General features: G+C 36.2%; 1 protein-coding gene across 4 annotated transcripts in view; it reads right to left on the reverse strand.

Annotated features, from left to right (window-relative positions):
* The window catches only part of LOC124640375 (homeobox protein homothorax), a 256533-nt gene extending 232725 nt beyond the window's left edge, over positions 1–23808 (reverse strand). For 2 of the 4 annotated variants that reach the window (XM_047178120.1, XM_047178119.1), the window contains exons 1-2: positions 23502–23808; positions 923–1095 (exon numbers count right to left, since the gene is read on the reverse strand). In XM_047178120.1, the coding sequence (XP_047034076.1) occupies positions 923–1095; positions 23502–23516 (188 nt within the window). In that variant the 5' untranslated portion in view covers positions 23517–23808. The remainder of the gene's footprint in view (positions 1–922; positions 1096–23501) is intronic. The other 2 variants (XM_047178118.1, XM_047178117.1) reach the window with 1 other exon arrangement.
* Between the last annotated feature and the right edge of the window lie 687 nt (positions 23809–24495).

Raw genomic sequence — 24495 nt, forward strand, 5'->3', positions numbered from 1 at the left:
ATTAATTTTAATCTTTTTACATTTATAAACCTTTGAAATCATTAACAGTACATACATTACAATGTGAGTATCAATAACTATACTTTTTTACTCGTATAACTGTATTTTTTGTAACTTTTTCAAAATAAAAAACCGTTTAATCTTCACGGAAAACATTACACAATTTTCACAAATTCTTTTTCTATTTTTTTTTTTATTTTTAACCGACAACCCAAAAAGGTTGTCATTCTCAATTCAAATGCTTATTTTCAATACCTTTCACCCGCTAACACAAGGACCACACCTCAGCCAATGGCGCCTAACCTCAAGTTCCTTGACAACTTTTGATCAGATAACATGGAGATGCCTCAAACGGATGGTTAAGCGTCAAATGTAGCACCTTTGTGCACTTATCTTGCATCTCTAGGGGAGACTGATAGGCGAAGTTTGGCCCAAAGATTGGCTGAAGTTGGCCCAAAGATTGGCCGAAGTTTGGTGTTGTTTTAAAGGCAACAGAAGGGTTGCTTTTGTGACGCAACAACGGCAGATGAGAATCAATTTTGATGAGTATTCAAAAGTAAGTTGCAGCAAATGAAACTCGAATATTGTTATCATGTCATCGATGTATTTCTCAATATATATGGGTGAACTTCTAAATGAATTTCAAACAAGACTTATTGTCTTATGATAAAAACCTTAATTATTCTATGTTGTTTGATACCCACAATTCCACTAAGGTCCAATTCACAGCGTCAGGCACAAGATGTCTGAAATGTATCAAATGACTATCAATTCAGACCCCCTCATCATTTGCCTAGCCTGTTCCTAACTATATTAATGTTGCATCTGAGGACCAGAGTTTTACATTGAGCGGCTACCTATCTGACTTCTTCAGTCACCTTCAAAAATAGAACATCAAAATACCAAACACATTACCACTCACCCGTAAATAGCGTCTTTGTCTCTCTTATGGACGAGGGGCTCTCCAGGCAGGGCGTGCGCGGGCGCCGCGGGCGGGGGGTAGTGCACTGGCGGCAGGTGAGGATGGGACAGTCTGTGCTCGTGGTACATCGCGCCTCCCTCCATGTAGCCTCCGCCGTGGAGGCTTTCGTCGTACTGTTGGGGAGAAGACCATTAGACCTGCAGAAGTCCTACCATCTTGTTATAAAACGTGGTTTTAAGAAGTAATCGCTTCAGTAATAGCTTTAGTCCACTGATTTTGTTAGGGACGGTGGTACAAAAGCTGGTACTTTTTTAAAACAACGTTTTATAATGAGGTGGCTTAGGTTTGGTGCCACAGACCAGTAGATCGATGCCTGATCGATGATTAATATAAGGAAAATTGTACCGGTCCTCCGCAATGATCGTGTCAACAAATATATTCGACAGTCGATCCATTGGTCTGCTAACCACCTTATATGGGGACTCTTTGGGGAAGAGGAAAAAACAGGGAAAATTAGAACAAAATTATGTGTGTATGTATGTGTATTGATGATGCCATCATAGTACAGAACAAATTGCCTAATAAACGAACAGTCAAACAAACCTCCTTTTATCTCAAAAATCTGTTAAAAGCAGGCCCGACTATACTGCCTATCCTATACACCATCCTCTTAAAGCAACAATTAAACGTACGTACAAAGGAGTTAAAAAACAAAAAAAGGTCGGACTTGAGACGTTGAATATTCATTTAAAAATGTTTAAGTCATCGTGATGGCTATCTTACATCAATGGCGAACCTCAATTAAACACCATGGGCTTTTAAAATGCGTGCCTTTGCTTTTAAGCAGATTAGAGCGTTCAAAAAATTGACAGGCCCTCTTGTGGATCTTTTGTGTACATTCCTTAATGACAGATTATACTTTATATCTCTTGGCTGTATAGACATTGGTTCTTTGCCTATCTTTATAAATTCTAAACTCTATATTTACCTTTTCCTTGATTGACGTAATATCAATAAAAATCAATGAAATTGTATCCATTGTTGTGCAATGCTAATCGATTTTTATCACAATTAGACGGCTTATCATAATTTTTGTGTGACGTAATTAAAATGGAATTAATATGTAAAACATGACACGAATATTTTGTTTCTAAATTAACAATTCAAACGGTCAATGAACTTTGACATCAAAATAGCTACTTTTATCTGTTAAGATTTATAATAAGTATTAATTGTATTCAGACTATTAAGTTAGGAATTTTAATGTTTGTTATACTATTAAATATTACAATGATGTTACCTATTCAAAATATCAATGATATGTCCATTAAACTTAGGTAAGTAATGGATAATAAACAAGTTATTCTATTGACTATTTCTCAATACAAAATGGCGGTGTTCCCCTAAATTTAAATGTCACTGAAGAACTCAGTTTTCTTAAGGAATACGGATTTCTTTGTATGTCAAATCTGAATATTACCTATAGAGTTTCTAAGACACCTGTTGACAAGTACATCAAAGGACATTAAATACCTTGAAAATTATTTATTTTTATTATTTACATGACCTAATTTCAATTTATTTTTTATCGATGACATTACAAGATGAGCAGTCGAACTTTGTCACAAAATGCCTTAACAACACTTATTTTTTATTTTTCATACATATTTATGTACATTTTAAACGCATTAAAACCTCTATAGACCATATCGATATCGGCCATTTTGTAGAATCAGTCCATCAAATGAAGTGACTATGCGTTTTGCGTCGATCGATACCCTAGGTCGGTCATTACCGCGCCTTTGCTTTGGGTTTTTTTTATTATTTTACACTGGCAACACTGAGGTTCGTCTGCCTTGTAAATTGTGAGTATGGATGGTTTAATTTTTAATGTAATTATTTTGTTATTGAGATGCAATTCTTAGGTGTGTTGTTGTAAGTATTGTAACTACAGAAAGAGTCTTCCTAAGTAGGTATATGCATGCATACAAGGTTGGTTTGTTTGTATGTTTCAGTTGAGTAGTTCTTCTAAGAGTTAAGCTACAGAAGACATCTGGAATGCAGTTAATACCAGGTACACTTGGTGCCTTACAATTAGAAGAATATTAGGGACCCGACAGTGATATACATATAATCTTTGCCAGAAAACTTCAGAGTAGAATGTTGCTTATATACCTAGATTTTAATATGAAAAACAACACTAGGTACTCCTAGAACGTTCGCATCAAAAAAATGCGGATACCAACCACTTTTCACTCAGAAAAAACCCGTCAATTTCATAGTTTATTTTCCAACAAAAAACTGTTGGCAATGCGTCCTGTTTACTCTAACTGAAAGTATGTGTATATAATGTATACGTATGCAGTGTATACATGTATATAATAAATACGTTTGTACGATATACTAGTGGTCGTTACCCGCTTCTCTCGCCACTTAATGCCAAGTAAACAATACGTTTGTAGTGGTGGCAAAATTGTTTGGTATTTTCTAGTAGTGAAAAAGTGTTTTGTAGAATATTGTACCGCCTATCTATAGGGTATAATTTTTGTAGGTAGGGCAGTGTAAATTTTGAAAATATCGCTGATCAAGAAGTTAATCTCCTATGCATTCTTCAAAACCTAACAGCCTATCTATGGATACTCTTTCTTAAACTTTTTCAGAACATAGGAAAAATAAATACTTCATACACGCGAATTGTAGTTACCTTTATACCCTCTAAACCAGCGGTTCCCAAATGGGGTTCCGCGGAACCCTGAGGTTCCGTGACAGGCCCTCAGGGGTTCCGTGGAAAATTCAAGATTTCCATATGGTAAATCGTTTCACTTTTGACAATATTAAATTATTATTCATTTTCAATTAAATTGTTTTAAATATTGCATTCCAAAATTCCATTTAGGCACCATGTAGGTGGGTACCACTCAGGAGTGTAAGTCTCGTACTTTCGCGACAAGCGCAGGGGAAGGCCACGGCAGCAGATAAATTAATTCTGTTTTTTACAAATTGTAGATTAACTTAATACCTCCAGGTCTTCGGCAATCGGCATAAGTAGGTAGCGAGTCGGCCAAAAATCACCGCATTTTTTGGTCTTATTTCATCGCCAGGATTATACGTTTTCATACATTTGACAGGACGTGAAATGACACGGCATATGAGTATTTCCAGTGGCTATTTTTACCATGAATCAAAATGTGACATTATTTCCAATTTTTGCACCTCCGCGAGTCCGAAAATTTCGCGCTCGCTTCGCTCGCGACTCCATGTTGCGTGTGATGCTTTTATGTTCGTTTAATTGCTCAAGTATCCAGCAAAGAAATAATTTTGCGCTCTTCCGTCGAGGTTTCCTTTGATGTTTATTTTTTATTCCTCTGGTTCAGAAAAAGCAATAGCGCTTTCTTCGCTAGCTGCTTATTCATTTGGATTTGCTTTTTTGTGTGGATATTGTACTTTTTGAGACCTTATTAATTTACAGTGGTTTTGTTTATTTTGTGTAGGTAATTAAACTAAAAAAAATTCGCGCTCGCTTCGCTCGCGATACCGGCTACCACTGCATGTCTTTCAATGCTAGCGGGTGCTTGGAACTTCGTTTTTTAGTTTAAAAAAATCGCGCTCGCTCGCCTCGCACGTGTACAAACCCAATCTATTTCTTTTTGCGTTTACTTTGTCAGTCTTCAAACTGAAAACTATTCACATAATACACAAAGTCAAGGGTGGCCAAATTATTTTCTGGCAAGTGTGGCCATGCTACGCCTGAGTATACTGAATATATCTCTAACCATATTATAACCTTTTGGTGCACTACCACGCGCCGCGAGCCGTACCTAAGTATATTTTACGTCTTTAGTTTACTTCTTACTTAAGCTAAGGTTCCGCCGAAAAATGGTGAAACGAAAAGGGTTCCGAAGCCAAAAGAATTCGGGAACCGCTGCTCTAAACCTACAGTAAGATAGTAGTAGTAAGTAGTAGTAATAGTCGAACTTTATATAGCAAAAAAATACACCAACATTAATATCGATGGCATTGCTAATGCTACACAATAAAGGAAATGGCTTACTTCCATACAAAAGACGACATGCTAACATTAAAACTGAAACATAATTTACAATCGTGATAACCGACATTATAGTACAGTAAGCGACATTATAGTAAGCGACTTTATTTCTGATAACCCACCATTGTTTGGCCGACTGTACGCTATTCGATACGTCACTTCATTACTACATTGCTCGTTGTTCTTTCTGCGCACGCGCATGTGCCCGAGGTCTCGGGTTCGATTCCCGGGGATGGCTTTTAGAAAGTTTCTTAAAGTTCCTGTAGTCTGGAAGGTTTTCTAAGTTTGTATGTACTTTCTATATCTAAGTATATTTTGGTGACCAATGATTGTGTTTCAGAGGGCATTTAACATCCTTGGCAGGCAGTCAAAAGCCAGTAAGTCTGACATCAGTCTTACAGTCTTACCAGGGGTGTTTTGTTGACCAGGTAACTGAGTTGAGGAGGTCAGATAGACAGTCGCTCCTTGTAAAACACTGGTACACAGCTGCAGCTGGTTAGAGTAGAAGCCGACTTGGTTTAGGAATAAAACAATCTTCATGTTTTGTGTCATAAAATATGGTACAATGACCCTATTCTTTAAATGTCACCCTGAAACTCAAATTCACGATAACTGACCTACCTATATAAAAACGTCTCCTAGTGCACAGTCACCAGTCAGCTACAATTTATCAAAATAAAAACCTATATCAACATACTTCGATAACATACATCATCATACAAGGATCATTAAAAATAAGCCCAAACAATAAAATTAAGAACAATTTATCTGAACCAAAACTGGGTACTTTTAATATATTATCTTAATTCCGAAATTGGTAAAAACCAAATCAAATCCAAAATGGCTGAACAAAATAAGAATTGTGGAAAGATTAGTAATACAGATACTGGCAAAACCAGTATAATCGGGACTTAATCTAAATAAGGTTTTATACATTAAACATAACCCGTATATTGTGTGAGAATCTCAAATATTCTTACACTAGGACTTACGCATGGTTTCTCTCATGTAAGTAGCAAAAACTGTTTAACAAGACGTCATATTAGTCCTAGAATTTATTAAATAAAGTAACATTGCAGTATTTTAATATTTAGTTATAGTAGGAAAAACTATTAAAATGTGTTCAAAAGCAAAGTCAGTATGAACGAATGTTACTTGTGAGATGACGGCAGACAGAAGAGTATGGAAGGAGAAAACATGCTGCGCCGACCACAAATAAAATTGGAATAAGGGCAGAAGATGAAAAGCTAAGTCAAAAATTATACTTAGGTACCTATACTTACAAAAAGAATAATGACAATTTATATGTAGATAGGTACTGAAGATGATAATAAATGAATTATAACGCAATGGGCACATTTCTTTATTATTTTTCTTTAGAAAGATTGTATTGTTTTTATATTAATAAATATTTTTTTCATCCAAACCATAGACAAGTTTTTTTCAAAAGAGTTTTTAATAGTAACGGAATTGGTTGCAATCTTTGGTCAAGTATTTTTGCTACTGGCTTCCAGTGACCAGTGAACTGTATATAAAATATACTAGGTATATTAAAATGTCTCGTTACTCAAAGTAATATCTAAATTAGAGATATATCGGTAGCTAAAGCCATTCATTTCGCATAATTCTGTCGTTTGAGTGCGAAAATTTAAATATTGTATGATAAGCATTGATTGGGCTGTATGTTGGTCAATGTTGTTTACTTAATACTGTTTTAAGAAAAATATATGAATGTAGGTATTGCAAATAATTATTCTTTTTCATCACAAAAAAATACTTTTCCATCAAAACGTCAACGTATTTTCAGACCATCATCAGCCTAGCCTTTTCCCAACTATGTTGGGGTCGGCTTCCAGTCTAACAAGATGCAGCTGAGTACCAGTGTTTTACAAGGAGCGACTGCCTATCTGACCTCCTCAACCCAGTTACCCGGGAACCCTTGGCAAGATTGCCTGTATGCTTTACCAAATAGTATGATAAATAGTCTTTATTTTTGACCTTATCAACAACCCAATTTGTTTATACTTTTGGGACCTCTAAATAGTGTTTTACAGCACCATAAACTGTTCTAAGATTTAGTATTAACAATTTAAATACACCTTGTCTACAGGGGGAATATGCAACTGAACATAAAATAGTAAAGGGTTGGCTGGGGAGTCATTACAAGCTGTAATTAGACGAACGGGTTAATTTCGTAATTAAATATGAATCTGTACTTGCTATTAGGTTATGTCTAGACTTTCGTTAGATGGTGTTTTAGACGCCATCACCTTTTTTTTTAAGAGTTGTGTATAGGGAACGGAGTGTAAGCATGCCTTTTTTTATATTTAGCTATTCTCCAAAAGTATGTAGGTTTGTTCAAGAAATGTAGGTAAGGGAGTCTTAGGCAACTTTCTGAACTGTATAGATTGAAAAACTTTGAAAGATAAACTATTTTAGTTATGGAAACTAACATGAACTATGGAACATATCGTTCGATAGATATTCCTATATATTATTTCTATTGACATGAACTGGCGACATGGTTAGAGAAAAAATTGAGACTTGTCAGATGTCGGCATATAGAAGAGTATGGAAGGATAAAACATGCTGTGTTGATCCCAAATAAAATTGGGATAAGGGCAGAAGGATGATGTCACTCAGTCCAAAAAGATGAATAATCTTAGTACGTAATACTTCCTTGAAGGTGAAGACATTAATGTTCATTATACCTATACCTATTTATTTATACAGAAACATACATATACTAACTTCTAGGTACACATTATTATAGACCTTCGCTGTTAATGAAGCGTACGTAAGCAAAGCAATGATAGAATAAATTAATTCTAAGAAACAACAATATTATTGGTTAAATTTTCCTATTGTTTTATGTTTCTTTAAGTTATCCATCATCACGTCTAGAAAATTCTAGTTCTTTATATAAAAAACTAGCTTTTGCCCGCGGCTTCGCTCCCGTCAACTGACTTCTCTACTTTACCCTATTTTTTTTTTCATAAGAACCTTCTCCTGACAATAACAAACACAACATAAAAAGAATTAGCCAAATTGGTCCAGGCGTTGTTGAGTTATGCGCTTACCAACACAATTTTGCGATTCATTTTTATATTATAGATTACAAATCTATCTGTCTTATATACGTCCTTTTTTGGTGGAAAATCATCAAATGTCCCCTCCCGCTGTGCGTGCAGCGTGAGGGAGTGTCAGACTCTTACTGACTAAAACCCACCGTGTTCCTTCTTAAGCCCTTTATGTACCAGGACCGCGTTTATTCTTACGAATAATCTTACAGCCCGTCTTAAATAGGTACTGATGGAAAATTAATTAAAATCTCTTTCTTAAGGTTCTTAAGTTCTTGGGCAAAGTTAAGGAGAGTTCCTTTTCAATTTTATATCATTTTTAATGTTTTTCGAAAGAACAATGTCAGACGTCCATAGTAACTTAGGCTCAATAAAAATATTTCATGTACAGTGAAAATTCTTACAGTTTTTTGTGTAGTTTAATGTCAGAAGCTTTTCTATGTTTTCCACTTTTGCATTCAACTTCTCAAAACCAAATTATTAAAACGAAAAACCTGAACTCCATAAACAAAATAATTACTTATTAAACAAAATAATTACTTATTAAAATGATTTTTTTTTGAAAAGTTCTAGATAACAATTAAATATTTTATAAGAAGTTAGTATTTTATATTTAAATTGTTGTAGTAAAGAACTTTGTGTCCGTGAGAATTTAGTTTTAAAAGTTGATTGGGTGGGCCGAAACCTGACATTGTTCTTTGATCGTTTCTTGAAGAGAACTACTTTAAGACCCGACATATATGAACAGAACACGTATGTGTTTCTCTAGGTTTTTATATTATCTATTAGGTATCAATCTTATCATGTTTTATGAAAAATTATGTAATACGATTTGCGGGGTTTACCCAATACCCAATCCGTCATTGAAAATGTTATGTAAGAATTAAAATTATTAGCAGTTGTCAATTATTTATTTATTTATCTGTTGTGCATTTGACAAGTCCAAAGTTAAATCTGTTTATGCCATGTGTAAGATAATAAATAAACATTATAAAAAAAGCTTGTCACTCTTAATGAAAATAACAATAAATTGTAATCAGCGTGACACAATTTGTTTGATAATCTTATAACAAATTGCAAAATAAGGTAGCGTCATACGATTAATGAAAGAAAAACCCGAGATATCGATACTTATCAATACTAATATAACACAGAATAAGTATTTTTTTGTTTGTTTGTTTGTACCCTAAAGGCTCCGAAACTACTGAACCGATTTAAAAAATTCTTTCACTGTTGGAAAGCTACGCTTTTCCCGTGTAATATAGGCGATATTTTATCCCGGTACGGACAGTAGTTCCTACAGAAAGCGGGTGAAACCGCAGAAAAACGGCTAGTCGATTATATTATCAAAAATATGTTATGTATCTAGATAAGTTTTTAGTGTTCAATGAGTATTAGCTAAGGCCGGTGTTAATATCTTCGATTATTTTCTAATCTGTGACTATAATCTGCACGGTAAGGGTTTTACGTGACACCTGTCAATTATAAAGTCAATTTGTTTGTTTATTGAAATAAATGATAATATTGTAGAATGATTTTACCGCTTTGAAAGAAGTTTTGATTCAAATAAATGGATGGATGGCGTCTAATGGCTATTGTCGGCCACAGCGGCTGTTCTCGTGTAAGGAGATCAGTCAGCTGCGCAGGACATATTATAGTGCACGAGCATTTGCGCAGACACAGGTGCACTCCCTATTCCTTCACTCTCATAGCCCAACGGGACAGCAATCCGACACGACCGTAGAGAGATCAGGCTAACAAATAGAATAAATACATAGGCTAAGAAATACTATGTCTAAGATTGAATGAAATAGGCCGATTCAATGTGTAAAAGAGACACAAACAAATACGAAGGCGTCGCACGAGTATTTAACAGAACCATGACGCGTTTTCGCTGAATTGACAATCAACACAATTTAAATGGTTATAATTAAGCAACCGAGCTTAACCAAACGTATATAACCGTACAAAATCGCAGCACTAACTATTTACAACCGCTCAACAATAATCGGCGTCGTAAAAGTCGCTTTAAATCATAATTACTTATAAACTGAATCGTACATTTATATCTCACGCATTTTGAACTCTATTACCACGTGATAAGGATTATAAAAATGTCCTTTATTAAACAAATCGTTATAAAAAATCGTGGCAAGCCATTTCCAACTTTATTTCGTTGTAGAAGAGGTTATGTTTCAGTTTCGAGGTTATGTTTGTGTTGGCGCGTTATGAAAATGGCCGCGAAGTTAGGTATTTTTATTGGAGCATGTTTGAAACAATGGATGTTTGTGAACGCCTAAAATTATTTTGTGTACGTCGAAGCTCATTTCGTACTTTTGTGAGTTTGATAAACGTGTCGTGAAACTTTAAGATGGTGCTTACAGATTGGGAACAAATCTGTGTAATTTTATGTTCAACAATTGAAGGAGAAATATGACTACTTCTGTAGTTTTACATGTTCCATTTTTATACTTGACAAACAAACTATTATCTTTGAAACTAATTTCACACATTAGTCAAAAAAAACTACTTTAATTTACAAAACCCTGTCATGGCGCCGAGAAAATTTAGCCGCCCATTTTTCCAAAATGGCTACCGTGGAAAGGCGCGTTCCATTCATAATAATTCGACAACACGCACTGATGTTAGTACGATAACAGAACTACGCCTACGTTTTGGGGTGATAGGGGGTAAAATTAGCGTTTGTTTAATCGACACAATAACGTTTGGTAGCCATGAAACAAATTGGCCGTAGGGCAAGGAAGCCATGCTATGTTTTCAATTCTGTAAGAATACATTTTGAGGTTATGTTCAAAGTTTTGTCGTTAAGCAGTTTATTGTTTGTAGTTTTCCTCACTTTTTTAATGTATGTAAACGGTTACTTAATTACCTGTTAGTAAGAAAAGATATAACTAAATGATCTTTCTAAGAAATGTCATCTGTTTTTTCCCATTAGTCATTTTGCAAAAACATTTCCTATCAAACCAAATTTATTTTGACATAAATATCGAAAGATATAATTTAAAATACAACTTTTTTATTACCAAGACCATCTCGCTTCATACAGCCAAAAACTTTTTTTATAAAGATGCCTGTTCACGAAGTCCCGTTAGCTGTCAAAGAGGTGTTGGTACATGTCCCTGTTCACAGATAGGCGAGCAAATTAAATCATTGTAGTCCAAGACAACGGTACATAATAGGGAAATACATTCTCTTTCCGGTAGAACTAGTCTCTTGAATTGGACCTTTCGATTTGTCTTTTGAGGGCCTACCAAGCCTTAGTGTCAATGCATTCATTTCACTCCATATTTTGAAGAAAGATACATCTTTATCTTTGCTTAGCCCGTAAAAGACTAATCTTAGCCTGGAAAGAAAACTTCATACAGGGCTACTTGGGTACTTTTTGCATCAATTGTTTATTTACTAAGTTGAGTAAGTCTCCAAAACCCTTGTTATTTTCCTACAACGATCAATCTACTCAATGATGGACGGTGACGTAATTCGTGGGCGGTTTGACATTACACATGGCGGACATTCTCATCCTCGCACTCACACATTTTAACGTCAAACAAGATCCATAAATTATCTTCCCATAACGTTTTAGGTCACATAACTCCACGTAGGATGGTAATTAAAATTCTATCCCGATCATATTCACACCTCGCCACAATTACAACGCTGGCAATTAATAAATGAAATAACTCTGGAATTGCCAGCAGCAAAAAATCGAAGGGATGTCCGTTTGGCGCGGTGGCTGCGATGCGTTTTTGTGTCTGTGGACTGTGAACACACCTGATGTGGATTTCCGTGTGAATCTTCAACGTTTGAACCGTTTAAGCCATCAAAATTTCTTGCACTTCCAAATTCCGACACAACGACCTATAATTAAGGCTTGGTTACTCCCAACTGTTTTATTTAAGGCAACTTTAACTACCAACTAATTCTCAGTACTCTGATTGCACTATCAACAGTTGCTTAGAAATTGTCTTAATAACAAGGGTCTCATTCAGACGTGTCAGTCACTCGACAATCTCAAACAAGCAGCAAAACAATCAATCACCAGGCCTGGCCCAATTGCTTCACTCGGGCTTCGTCGCTCTCAGTCCATAAACAACATTTTTGTCAATAAAGCCCATAATTCATAAATAGTTGTGTAATCTGCGGGCGCTAAGAATCGTCCGCCACAAAACGTGTAATGACTACCTTTTGACGGCTCGAGAGCCGGTTCCAAAATTAAATGATACGTTTTAAAAATGGAATCGCTCTGTCCCGCCTTTTTTCCATCGAGATAACCTTTAGTCCATTTGGGTTGCCATAAAGAAAAAATAAGCATCTTAGCGTTTTAATTTTTTTAAATGACATTCTTGTGGTTTTTTCTCGCTGGGAATCTTACAGTGTAATAAGTTTACGGACCGGCCGGTTTTTGCGCGCCATACTGTTTCTTCGATTTGCTCCTTTAGCACTATCAAGTTATGATTAAAATTTTGGACGGTCGCGCATTGTCGTGGGCCCGGCGCATACGTCAAGCCGTCAAACGCTGATGAGTTCAGAACCCTGTTGCGCTAATTAAGCTCGCCGTTATTAATCGCTTCAGTTATTTAAATTTTGCTTGAAATGCCCGTGGGGTTATCGTTTTTTACGACTTGCGGTTACGAGATTAGCGTGAGTCGATTCCGAGAAGTAAAAAATTAACTCTTTTGCGGCAACAGATATGAGTGATACGTTAAAACGTTGCGGTGAGCTGGGCGTCTTGCGTTACCTCTGCAGCGGAAAGCGCTTATATATAAAAAGTAGATAAAATTAGACGAGGTTTCGAACGCAGGCGGTTGGGGAAGACAGAACCGTCACTTGTGCGGGACACGGGGTGGGACATGATGAACGCCACCCTTAGCGTCGCCGTCCCGCTCGCGCCCGAGCCCGCCGCCTCGCGCCGTCGCCTGGTCTGTCATCTGGCAACCTATTCACACTGAGGGGCACCAGAACCGATTCGTAACAGTGCATAATGCATATGAATACCATACACTATCTAATAATAATAATTGACAATTGCCATATCAAAGAATAAAGTTCAATCCTCGTGCAATACTTGTTTAAGACATAAATTTGGCGCAATAAAAATGATACATTAAAGAGAAGTAAGTAGCAATCATTCAGGTGTGTTTTTATGTATATTTTAAATTGATAGTGGTAAATCAAGCGTCGTTAGACGCTGCGAGATGCTCGTATCGAATTTTACTGCGTCCCGTTCGACTCGAACGTAATACGACCGTAAAACTTAGAAAAATCTTTGTATATTAAAGTATTAACCGGCCGAATTGAGACGTTCTGGCCGCAGTGGGCACTAAGCGGCGCTGGCGACCTCTTCAGTTTAACAGCTACATAACATTATAGCGGGCGCTAGTCATAAATTCCGCTTCATTCATGATACACACAGCGTAAGAGACCAAAGAATGCTTCATGCGTTTGTTTCACGACCATAAATACTAATAAAACGGCCTCGTTACGGGGACAGTTCGAAAATCGGGCACACGACTTCTTAACGACACCTATTAGGGATCTTCTGTCTGGTCGATTTAATTGAAAAATTGTATCCAGAGCGTTGCAAGAGTTGTATCCGACTCCCGCGCCGGATGCGGGCCCAGACGTCCATTATTCCATTTGCCCATCCGCATGGGGACACGGCGGCACGACAGCGACGCGACAGCGCTAACACGTGTCAATAAACCAATCGCGCGCCGTATCCGAACTGCGCACCTACCTTAATTACTGGCAACACTTCACTGTTCTATATTTGAATTCGAATCTCGTAGGGCCTGTTCTAAATTCGAGTAAGGTTGCGCCGCTCTCGACTAGAATCGCTTCGATAGCCATTCTGCGCCTAGAATGTTTTACTTCTTAGTTTTTTTAATAATAGAACTGTGAGCGATGCCGGGCGGTCGAATTCGGTCGATTCGCGAGCAGATTTATCGTTCAGAAAGTACCGCGGGGGGAACGTTAACACTTGTTTTAAGGCCGCAGATGAAAGTTTTACTTGCCATTCCATTTTTAATTTGAACTCTTTAAAAAAACAGCCGCTGTAACGTCGGTCTTGCGCGCGATAAATCCTATCAGCTGACTCTTGAAATACTTTTACGGCTTATCAGGGACGCGCAATCAAGTTTTTTTATTATATTAAAATTAATTTTAAGCGACCATTAACCCCTTAGACCCGCGATTAAGTTTACAAATTGAAACTAATATGGGTTGGTTATCGTAATTCTGCGTAATATGAATATCTTAGACTGCAATGTAAACAGTGGGGTCAATAGCTGGCACATGAACCGGCCGATAGCTGGCCTTATCGTCTGCTGCACTCCGGGACAGTTCGAGACTCTCTCCAGTCAGATTTCACGTAAATACGCGCTCGTTAAGATAACGATTTCCTTTCGACGCGACGCCGCACTATCTTTTTGCTTTTATTCAAAGTATTAAAATAAGGACATACTTAACTACTTAAAGGATTTCCATGTTAATAATAAAATGAGCGGGCTTGCTACGCCTCGTTAAAATGCTTACTTATTCTAAGAAAATTTCAATTTTGAGTGCCCGATGGGAGTCCGTCGGGCAAAAAGTCCGAAAAAATGTGTATCATCATAAATAAGGTTGACATAAAGCCGCCCACGCGCGTCTCATTACCGCGTCTGTCCGTTTGTCCGTTCGTTACCTCTATTGTGGCACTGAATGCGAGATTAGCCACACCGACACTCGTGATTGACTATTTAAACTTCGAATTCTGTGAGTGACGCATTTCTGAACGAGCGAGTAGTTCTTGTCTTTTGTACGATCGCGGCTCGGACGCTCGCTTTAGGTATTTTAGTTTTGTATAATCTGTGTAAGTGTTGCGCCCGCATTCAGATTTATGTTAAGTGTATTACGTCTGTCTTATAAATAAAATTGTTTCGTCAGATTAGATTCGTAAGTGAAAAACTGTTTTTATTTTTAATCACCCGCGATAGTCTAAGAGCGACATGTCAACGTCGTTAACGTCGACAAATAGTTGTGTCGAGAGAATTTTTAATTTCGTCTAAAATGTTTTATCAAGATTTACAGAGGACGCGGGATCATGTGAATTGGGCGCGCGTCGGTGACCAGCCACCGGCGGGACTCGTTCTCGGCAATAATTTGGTCATCGCCCCGGCCGATGTGACCGAACACGGCCGCCGACGAAAACAACCGACACACGGCTAACTAAATAAATCAATAGATAATACGCCATGCCGAGCAACACTAATCTAAAAGATAAGCCTCACTAATTACCAGTAACGGCCGACTATTCATCTCGCGGCGGCCATATTTCTAAAAAGTGTCAACGAAGAAAAGCGCGCGCTAAATAGCCTAGTAACGGACCGTCGTGATTCCAATTTCAAACCTCGTTATCGCTGCCCGAAAAAAGACGAGGCTGAACGAGATATCAAAAAAGGATTCGGAAAAAAATCGAACAAGTTTTTAAAAATGGAACGTTCGATTCGTACACATGGAGCGCTCGGGCTGCGCCGGTCAGCACTCGACGGCATTGTTCCAGCCCTTCGCACGGAACCGCCAAGTCATGTTACTTCAATTAATATTATTTAATCTGTATCTAGATCCCGTCGGCGTGTTAGAGGAATTATATCGTTTCGGGAGTCACCGCGGTAGGATTTGTCGATCGCGCGATAAACTAGTAGTGTTTGATCAGCACAAGAAATAGCGTGACGTGAATACGCGAGATGGAAACATATATTTCGATATGAGCGTCCAAATAACTGTCGTCAGACGGATCGCACTGATTTACGACATGGCGTTTGATGGCGTATAGTATTTTGACTAGAACGCGCGCGTATCAATCAGTAATTCACAGGGTGTGCGCGTAAAAAGGATGTCAGTCGTTCGGCCAACAATAAACCCTCAAATTAGCGATCGCGCGAATTACCGTTGAATCTAAAGTGCGCAATTAACGCGCGTCTACAAAGAGCCAATTCGAAAATGAACAGCGATATTCAAATTGAAAATGGAACGCGCAGCGAATAAAACAATGAGAAGCGGGTACCTGCCCTCGGGTGCTCGGTATGCGAGCCGAGCATCTAGAGCGCTCGGCCGCGTTCGGCCCGCCGCGAATCCCAATTCAAAAATGGAATCGAACAGCGAAATTTAAATAACAAATTAGTGGGTGCGTTTATAAAGCGCGTTGAGTTTCAGACTGATTCCAATTGATTTTGATGTCGGAATTATGTTAAGAGAGAAGAGTCTGATAGTGCTGGAATAGAACATTATAAATAACAGCTGCTGCTCTTAAAAGCATATAAAATTATATCACGTTCGTTACGTTCGCCTGTTTGTATATGCAACCAATTTATTGCATACCTACATTTGCGGATGCAATCATAAATCTAACTATTATAAAATATCAAGTGTGCGTCGCCGTTCATTAAACTGGCAAGAGTACGTCTCGAGAGAAAATCGTCTGCGCCATCAATATTGTTCAGTATATTAAAAGCTGGGAGTGTTTCAAAACAGGGACAATCGCATTTTTATCTTAGGAACGGAATAATAGGCATTACATCACATTAGTGTAATCTCCTGTATGTTCGAAATTCTTCCATTAAAACAATACTGATATATATGTGTATTATCGCCGCCCACGGTCCGTCTGACTTCGGCCCTACGGCGGCGCACCGACCCCGGACAGAATGGCTATATTTCTGACCATTAAAAAGTAAAGTCCAAGAAACAGGTCCCGCCGGTTTTTTTTTTTCATTTTATTATATTAATATATCATATTGTCGTATACCAAGTTATATAATTCATCAAACATTATTTATATGGTCAACTTAGTTGTCGTTTTATATTCAAATTTAAAATGGCGGGTTCAGATTGTTTGATTGAAGAATTACAGCTGATCTTGTTTCTCTAATACTTTTCCGGAATTCATAAATTTTAGTTTGTAGTTTGAGATTGTAAATAAGTTTTTGGACATATTTTAGTATGTTAATGGCTGTGTGCGGATTTTAGTTTCTGTATTTGATTTGAAAAATTAAGCGACGGCATTTTGTTTTGAGTTCCTTTTGATTTTTGTGTTTCTTGGTGTCTTAAGAAACATGCGCTTATTTCTAAACGACGTATTTTCTTGATACGTAAATAAAATTAATAACTGTTTCCTATTCCAAACGGTTTTAGGATACCTGCTTATGTTCTATCAAAATCAGCAATCAGAAAATTTAAGTAACGTACTAGTTTTTTTTATTGAACAGATGATAGTATTATTCAATGAATCAGCCATCACAAATTATAGAAAACGGCTCTTGTATGACACATATCATATCTCTACATTTATTTGTATACAAAACTCCTAATTAAAGTGCCCCTTACAGTTTTTACAACTGACAATTACAAAAAGCCACTAAGCGGTAATGAAAAAATAATTTTCTACACAAAAAACTAGATAATCACTGCACTTCATTAATGAAAATATAATACTAGCATTTAAGCCGATAAAAATAATCATAAGTGGCAACACTCAATTATATTTTATTATCTATGTCACTTCCTATACAACCTCGTAACTTAGCACTTGTTTCGCAATGTTACCAGTGTTGAAAAAGTCGGAAAAAAATACAACAGTAATGTTGCCACGTTATCTTCTACCTCAAGCAATGGCGGGACATTTTTCAACGGTTAAAACATAAAATTGAGGGTTTTTTTATCAAGTAATGTGAACAAAACTGCCTATACAATACTGTGTTATCTTTACTGGTGGAATAAGTGCCAATAAGAAGTTTTAATGTCTTAGGAATGGCCGAAACGCCCGCAGATTGACGTAGAAAAAAAAAAAACGAATTTGAAAATGGCGGCCGGGTAACATATGATTGGGTGTTTTTTTATTTGATTATTAAACCTGTTTTAACTGACTGTATTTGCTTAGGTAATTTTTATTATGGCACTATTTATTTATTTTATCATTTTACCAAACTATACCTACAAGCTAGAGTTATTTATTTAATGAACTTGTACAAGTTCTTAAAAAACTTTGTAAGTAAAAAAAGTTGCCGTAGGGAAAGAAAATGGCTGAAGAAAAAACCGACGGTTAGTTAGTACCCAAGTTTTTAAAAACATCATTATGTTGATTTCTGACACTAACGCGAATATTAGACATTTAAATAAAACTACTTTTACTGATTTTATCGCGGTTATATTAATATTATTTAATTCCGACGTTTCGGATCCTTTACAGCATCTATGGTCAGTCTGCCTGTCATTATGAACATCATTATGGTTAGAACTAAGTGTAAATATATATGCCAGTTCACTTTTATATATTTTTTTTTAGGATACGTAACCTTTTGTTAATGTCCAAATTTTAATCTAGATTGTAAAAAGAAACATACAGCTAAGGTCTATGGACACCTATACTAACTAGATTTTCTCACTTTTACATAGGTATAGGGCCTATACTATAGGCTAACAGCCAGTTTCTTCATCAAAAGTTAAAGCCAAAGTTATGTCTAAAGTAAAAGTAACGGTCAAATTCAATTTTTCTATTAGTTTTGCTGTCACTTAAGCCTTGAAAAAACGTATTTGACCGTTACTTTTACTTTTGACATTACTTTTTAACTTTAACTTTTGATGAAGAAACTGGCCGTGAGACATTCAATCTATATTTTATTAAGTAGTGTTTTGCTGTTTTAAATACATACCTACGTATATTCTGTGTACCTACGTAAATATTATAAATTCGAGAGTAACTTTGTCTATTTAGCTTTCACATCAAAATCATTGAGCAGATTTAAATGAAATTTGGTACAACTACAGTATAGGCTACTTTTTATCCACAAGCGGGAAGAAGTTACCTCATGGAACGGCCAGTTTTAACACAATTTGAATAGGTTCTTGATAGGAGAAAAAATGGCATAGGTAAGTAGTATTTTATTATTATTTCACGTACGTATTTGATTCAAATCTGTATCGTTATTTTTACCGAGCATACCATAAATACGTACTTAAGATGTTTAATTGGAAAACTTTAATGATTTTGGCCGACATTTTATGGGTCGTTAATAGTTTTTACATCCCCATACGTTGGCGGGATTGGTCCACAGATAACATAAAATATTTTTATTCTACCACATTTACTGCACTTGAAATGGCCGCAGAATTGTGTTTTGCATTTTAAGAAAAATAAAAACAGTTTGCTTTTGCTCTCTTTCCGAGGTAAATATCTTAGGAATCTCCTTTTTGGGAAGTCGGTTGAAAAGAATGGTTGTGTATTAAAAATATTTGAAAACCAAACGTTTTTAGCGTCGGTAGAGAACAGCTGATTTGATTTATTTTTGGATTCTATTTTTTTATTTTTGAGTTGTAGTGCCTTTCAAGTGTTGTTTAAATCTTTGTAATAATGTACCATAAATGTATTTAAGTAGATAATACAATTTAAAATCCTTTGAGTAAAGTAGATTTTGGTGTGCATCACGCCAGCGGGACCATTTATAAGATGCGTGTAAAAACGGAAAATATTATTAATAGTATAGATATAAAAGATACATATTTATAACAGGAACAAGTAAACACCGTATCCAGTACACATGTTATCTAGTTATTTAGTGGGCCACCGCCGAAAACCAACAGTATTACCGATTATGACAAACTATTACAGTCGATTCCTATAATCTATCCGTGTCGAATTGCTTATTAAAGATAGAATTTTGACATAAGCCCCATACTACCAAATTCCTATCGCTAGTAAACAAAGAATAGATAGATAGATTTTTGGAAAGGGCCGTTAGTAGACAAATTGATATCCTTATCAGGTTATATCGTGAAATTTACGATTATACCGCCGTTTACAATAACCGGACAAGTATTGTGCAAATATAATTTAGTCCAGTTACGTATGAATTAATTTTTGTTAACTTTATTGGGTAAGTGAGCGATAAATTGTGAGAAATGACGCCTTTTCGTTATCTGGCGTTGTTTACCAATTTTTTGGTGGACCGTTAAAATATGCTGAGATTATTCAAAGATAATTTGCGACGGCGAAATGTACTTAGTATTTTTGTACAATTTTAGATTGATTGAATTTTGTTGATAAAGTTAAAACTTTTATTAAATTAAATAGAATGGAAACTTTCTAAATATTGACCTATTGTTGCTGTAAGTGTTGTAAAAGTTTATTTTATTATACAAAATTGTATTTAAATAAAAAAGCGTTACACTCATTTTGCTTTTAATGCAATATTATTTCGTTTTTCGTAAAATCAACAGAATTGAAATCATCATACATTAAAATTAAAGTATATTTTTGCTAAAAATCATATTTCTGAAGTTTTAGTGTCAATGACCAATTTACTAAACACAAGAGACAAGTTATCATCACTAAAATTGTTATAATAAATTATAATGACCAACTCCAACTAGCTTACCGTCGGTGGTCCATTTTTGGTGGTTTTTTACAATTTTTTAAGAAAAACAGAATTAATCATTGAAAAATAAATACAAGAATTAAAAATATTAACTTTATTGTGTGATTAAAAGTTTAAAAACATTCTAATTTAACTTTTTTATCTATTTCGTGGGGTTTTTTGCGAAATGATTTCCAAGATCCGCAGCTATTGGACTTTACAAACGTGTTATTATTTTCCTCAGCTATTATGCCTTATCTTGTTTGCTACTTCGACCATTTAAATTATAATTTATGTAAATTTGTATCATCTTTATTTATCTTAAGAGGTTATGCAATTAATATTTAAGTTTTATTTTATGTGAGAATGCACATATGATTCAAGCCATTCTGTTTTAAACTTTACTGGTTGTACACTAACTATTCATTTTTATTTCTTATTGTATTTTTAAAATACATTTCTTATTATATTTTTAAAATACATTTCTTATTATATTTTTAAAATACATTTCTTATTATATTTTTAAAATACAATAAGCAATAAAAATGAAAAGTTACATTTATCAAAGAAGGTATTTTTGAGAAAATAGTAATATCATCGACATAGAAATTATGTTGAGGAAAATACATGTGATAACTATTAAAAGTGAGAATATCTGATTCAAAAATAACTTTATTCGTGTTATTTTTATACTAAAACTTCTAAAAGCACATTTAAATGTAAAATGGACACAATATTTAACTATCTCGACCTCAAAATGAATGGTGATCGCATATCAACATATGTAGGCTAATGTTAAACGTTATACCATTATATGATATAATTATTATATGAATTATACGAGAATACCAATATGGCGCCGATTGCACTTAAAACATGTCCAATTAAAAGTTACTTTTAAAAAAAACCTAATCTTTGAACATGTGTTAAGACATTACATTAAAATTATATGATAAATGATTTTTATGAGGTTTTCTATAGTATAAAAAAGATTTTTATTATTTTAATGTTTGACTGCAACGTTGTATACGTTATTCTAAATAATTGCCAAACACTATCCGTCTTACCACAAAAACTTTTAAACGTCAGTTTATGCCTTGTCTAAAAAAATGTCAAATTATGACGTTGACATATGGTTCATTTTGCAGCCAAAATTTTATTAAACAAGTGTAAAACAGGGTTTAAAGTTTTTGTAGTAAGGCCCTAGTTCTCTAACGATAAGGATTGTGACGTATTTTTATGTCTTAAAGAATTATTGAAAATTCCATTCAGAAGAAAAGTAGATAGGTATGTATGTAAACAATAATTAATCCGTCGTTTAGAAATTACGGTAAGAAAATACCTACTCCTACTATTGTTTTTATAATACTTTTTAAGTTTGTTTTCCCACTAATTTGTATTTTGAGCCAAGAGTAATATTATTTTAGAGAGTGCAGAGTTTTTTTTACGTTTATCTGGTGTGCGTCGAAACATAGGGTCCACTTGTAAATTATTACAATAAAATTATACAGGACGACTTACTATTTTTTATGACTTACTACATTTATAAGATTAATTTGAAAATAAAAAGTAATCGCCGACGGAATTATCAATAAAACGTATTCAATTCAGTGTAATACATATGTGCTCTTTTTAATTTATGAACGAAAATTAGCTTCCTCCTGGGTATCATTCATTTGACAGATTTTATTAATTGGTGTAGTTTCTTAATAAGCTATTTAATTTATACTTTATTGCCAATTTGGATATCTAATTTGCTATTTGTGTGATTTAAATTTCTTATGAACTCCTTCTAATTATTTCTGCTATTGTCAATTTTAGTTATATTTAGGAAATAACGACACATATTTTCGATAACTGTTTTTTTAAGACTGAAATATATGACTGGGCTTTTCGAACACCAATTTAGATTATTACCGATCACTGATCATTCTTCTATCTATGCATAAAATCAGAATATGCTTAATGGCCATCCGTTTTGTAAGACATAACATCTCCAAGATCAACAAAAAACTTTTTTATTTGACACTTTAATGGCTTGCAAGTTATTTATTTGTACCATTTAATAATACTACTTCTAAACAGAGAAGGATTAAAACTTTTATGTTTCTACGCCAAAGACAATACAACCCTAAATCTTTAGAAAGTTGTCCCCAAGAGTTCCGTTAGGGGTACATCTTTGTGGCGCGCACCAAAAAAACTTTTTCTTTTCATTGTCAATTGAATTTTATTGTCGGTTTCTGAGATACTCTTTTGTGTCAAACTGTGCGTTTAAAGCCGCTTGTAACTCCATAGATTTCACCGTGTCCCGTCCCCAGCGCCCGTAAGAGAGCATTCAACAATAGACGCCCCGCTGCACGCCATTCTATACCATTTATTGTCCCGATTCACAAACCCGAGTTGCTATTCCGTCAGGTGTCCAAAATATGGAGACTTATTCATTTATGCATCAATCGGATTTATTCCCGTGACCGCTTGTCTCGCAAGACGTCAGTGGCCACGAATGCTCAACTGAACCGGAATGGAATCGCTCATTCATATCACAGTTGAAAGTTTTTATTGAGTGTGAGATACCGTCGTGATTACATTATCACAAAGTGTTTTACGTTCATAATGCATTCATTTCGTTTTCATTATCACCGGTAATGCGTCGGTGGTGTTAGAGCGCGCTCTCAGCTCGCATTATGTATGCAGAACGCGTTTTACTTGTTATAACAACTTCCCTGCTGTTGAACACGCCTAATGTGTCGTTACGAACGTCTGACCATTTTTGAAACATGTCTCAATTCTGATTTGCTTCAGTTTTTATCATTCATTTACTTCACGCTTCCTTAGTACGCGACCAACAAGTGATTACCTAAGTTTATTTTGTTTTGAACACTTGCCACTGCTATTATTATCATTATCAATTATCTGTTTATCATTATCAAAGAATTTCAGACTCATCACTACTAGGCTATCATCTGTACTATAACAGCAGTTATCATACTAGCTATGTGGGTGTGTGGTGTTGTTTGTGTACTGGTCGTCAGTGTACGTACCCTAGGCTGAGCCATGAAAGCTCGGCCCGAGCCCGGGTGCAAGGCTCCGCTGGCCACCACGAACGTTTTTCGTCACGGGCCCAACCTAACACAACACACTAGCACGTGAACACATACACATCAATTATTTGACACCGTCACAGCGGCCCGCTAGCTCACTAGTGTCATAATGCACTCGCGACGGATGTTAACTAGAGGTTTTGTATGGTTCGATCACGGGACGCGGCGTGGCCGAGCGAGGCGCGGGGAAGCGGGAGGCCCGGCGCGCTCGGCAGTCTGGCGGACACTGCCGCGGGACGAGCGAGCAGGGCCGACGCCGGGGCGTGGCGTACTGCCCACTTCGCGCCGCGCCAATGGGCGGCGGGCGCCGGGCGCGCTAGGCGCGGGCCGCCCGGCTGCGCGTGTGTGCCGCTCCCCGCCCGCCACTCCGCGCGCGCGCCTCGACACAGACGGTCGTGCGCGTTTTTTCAACGGTTTTTGCGGCAATTACATGAGAGTTTTCCTCTGTTCGGATTTTCTGTTCTGCACCTAATCAAAATTGCTGAGTTCCTCTCGCACGGAACGCGTTGTGAGTTAGGTATCGGCGTTCGACGGTTTATGCTAGCTTGTGTATGTTTGGAGCGCACCAATGGGATGACTTTGGATCTTTATTTATTTAAAACATCTAGATGTTTAATCTTATTGAAGCTTTTTTCTGGAATCAGCTGAACTGACAGAATGCTTGCTAATAATAACAAGTGTGTCGTTGGTCGGCTAGCGCGCATGCGCTGTTACCTCGACGTAGGACGGCCGTAGGTAAAAGTGTTTAATGTGAAAACTTTGTGATGGCGACACTCACCCGCGCCCATTCATCGTTTAGATTCAATCTTTGTATTTTGAAACTTCTTAAAACTAAACTGCAACGGGAGAGAATGGAACTTCAGAAATAAAACCTAATGAAATCATTCAGGTTAAGGTTTCTATTTCCAATGAGTTCTTATGAATCTACAGTACC

Source organism: Helicoverpa zea, chromosome 20 (assembly GCF_022581195.2).
Source record: "Helicoverpa zea isolate HzStark_Cry1AcR chromosome 20, ilHelZeax1.1, whole genome shotgun sequence".
NCBI classification, from domain to species: domain Eukaryota; kingdom Metazoa; phylum Arthropoda; class Insecta; order Lepidoptera; family Noctuidae; genus Helicoverpa; species Helicoverpa zea.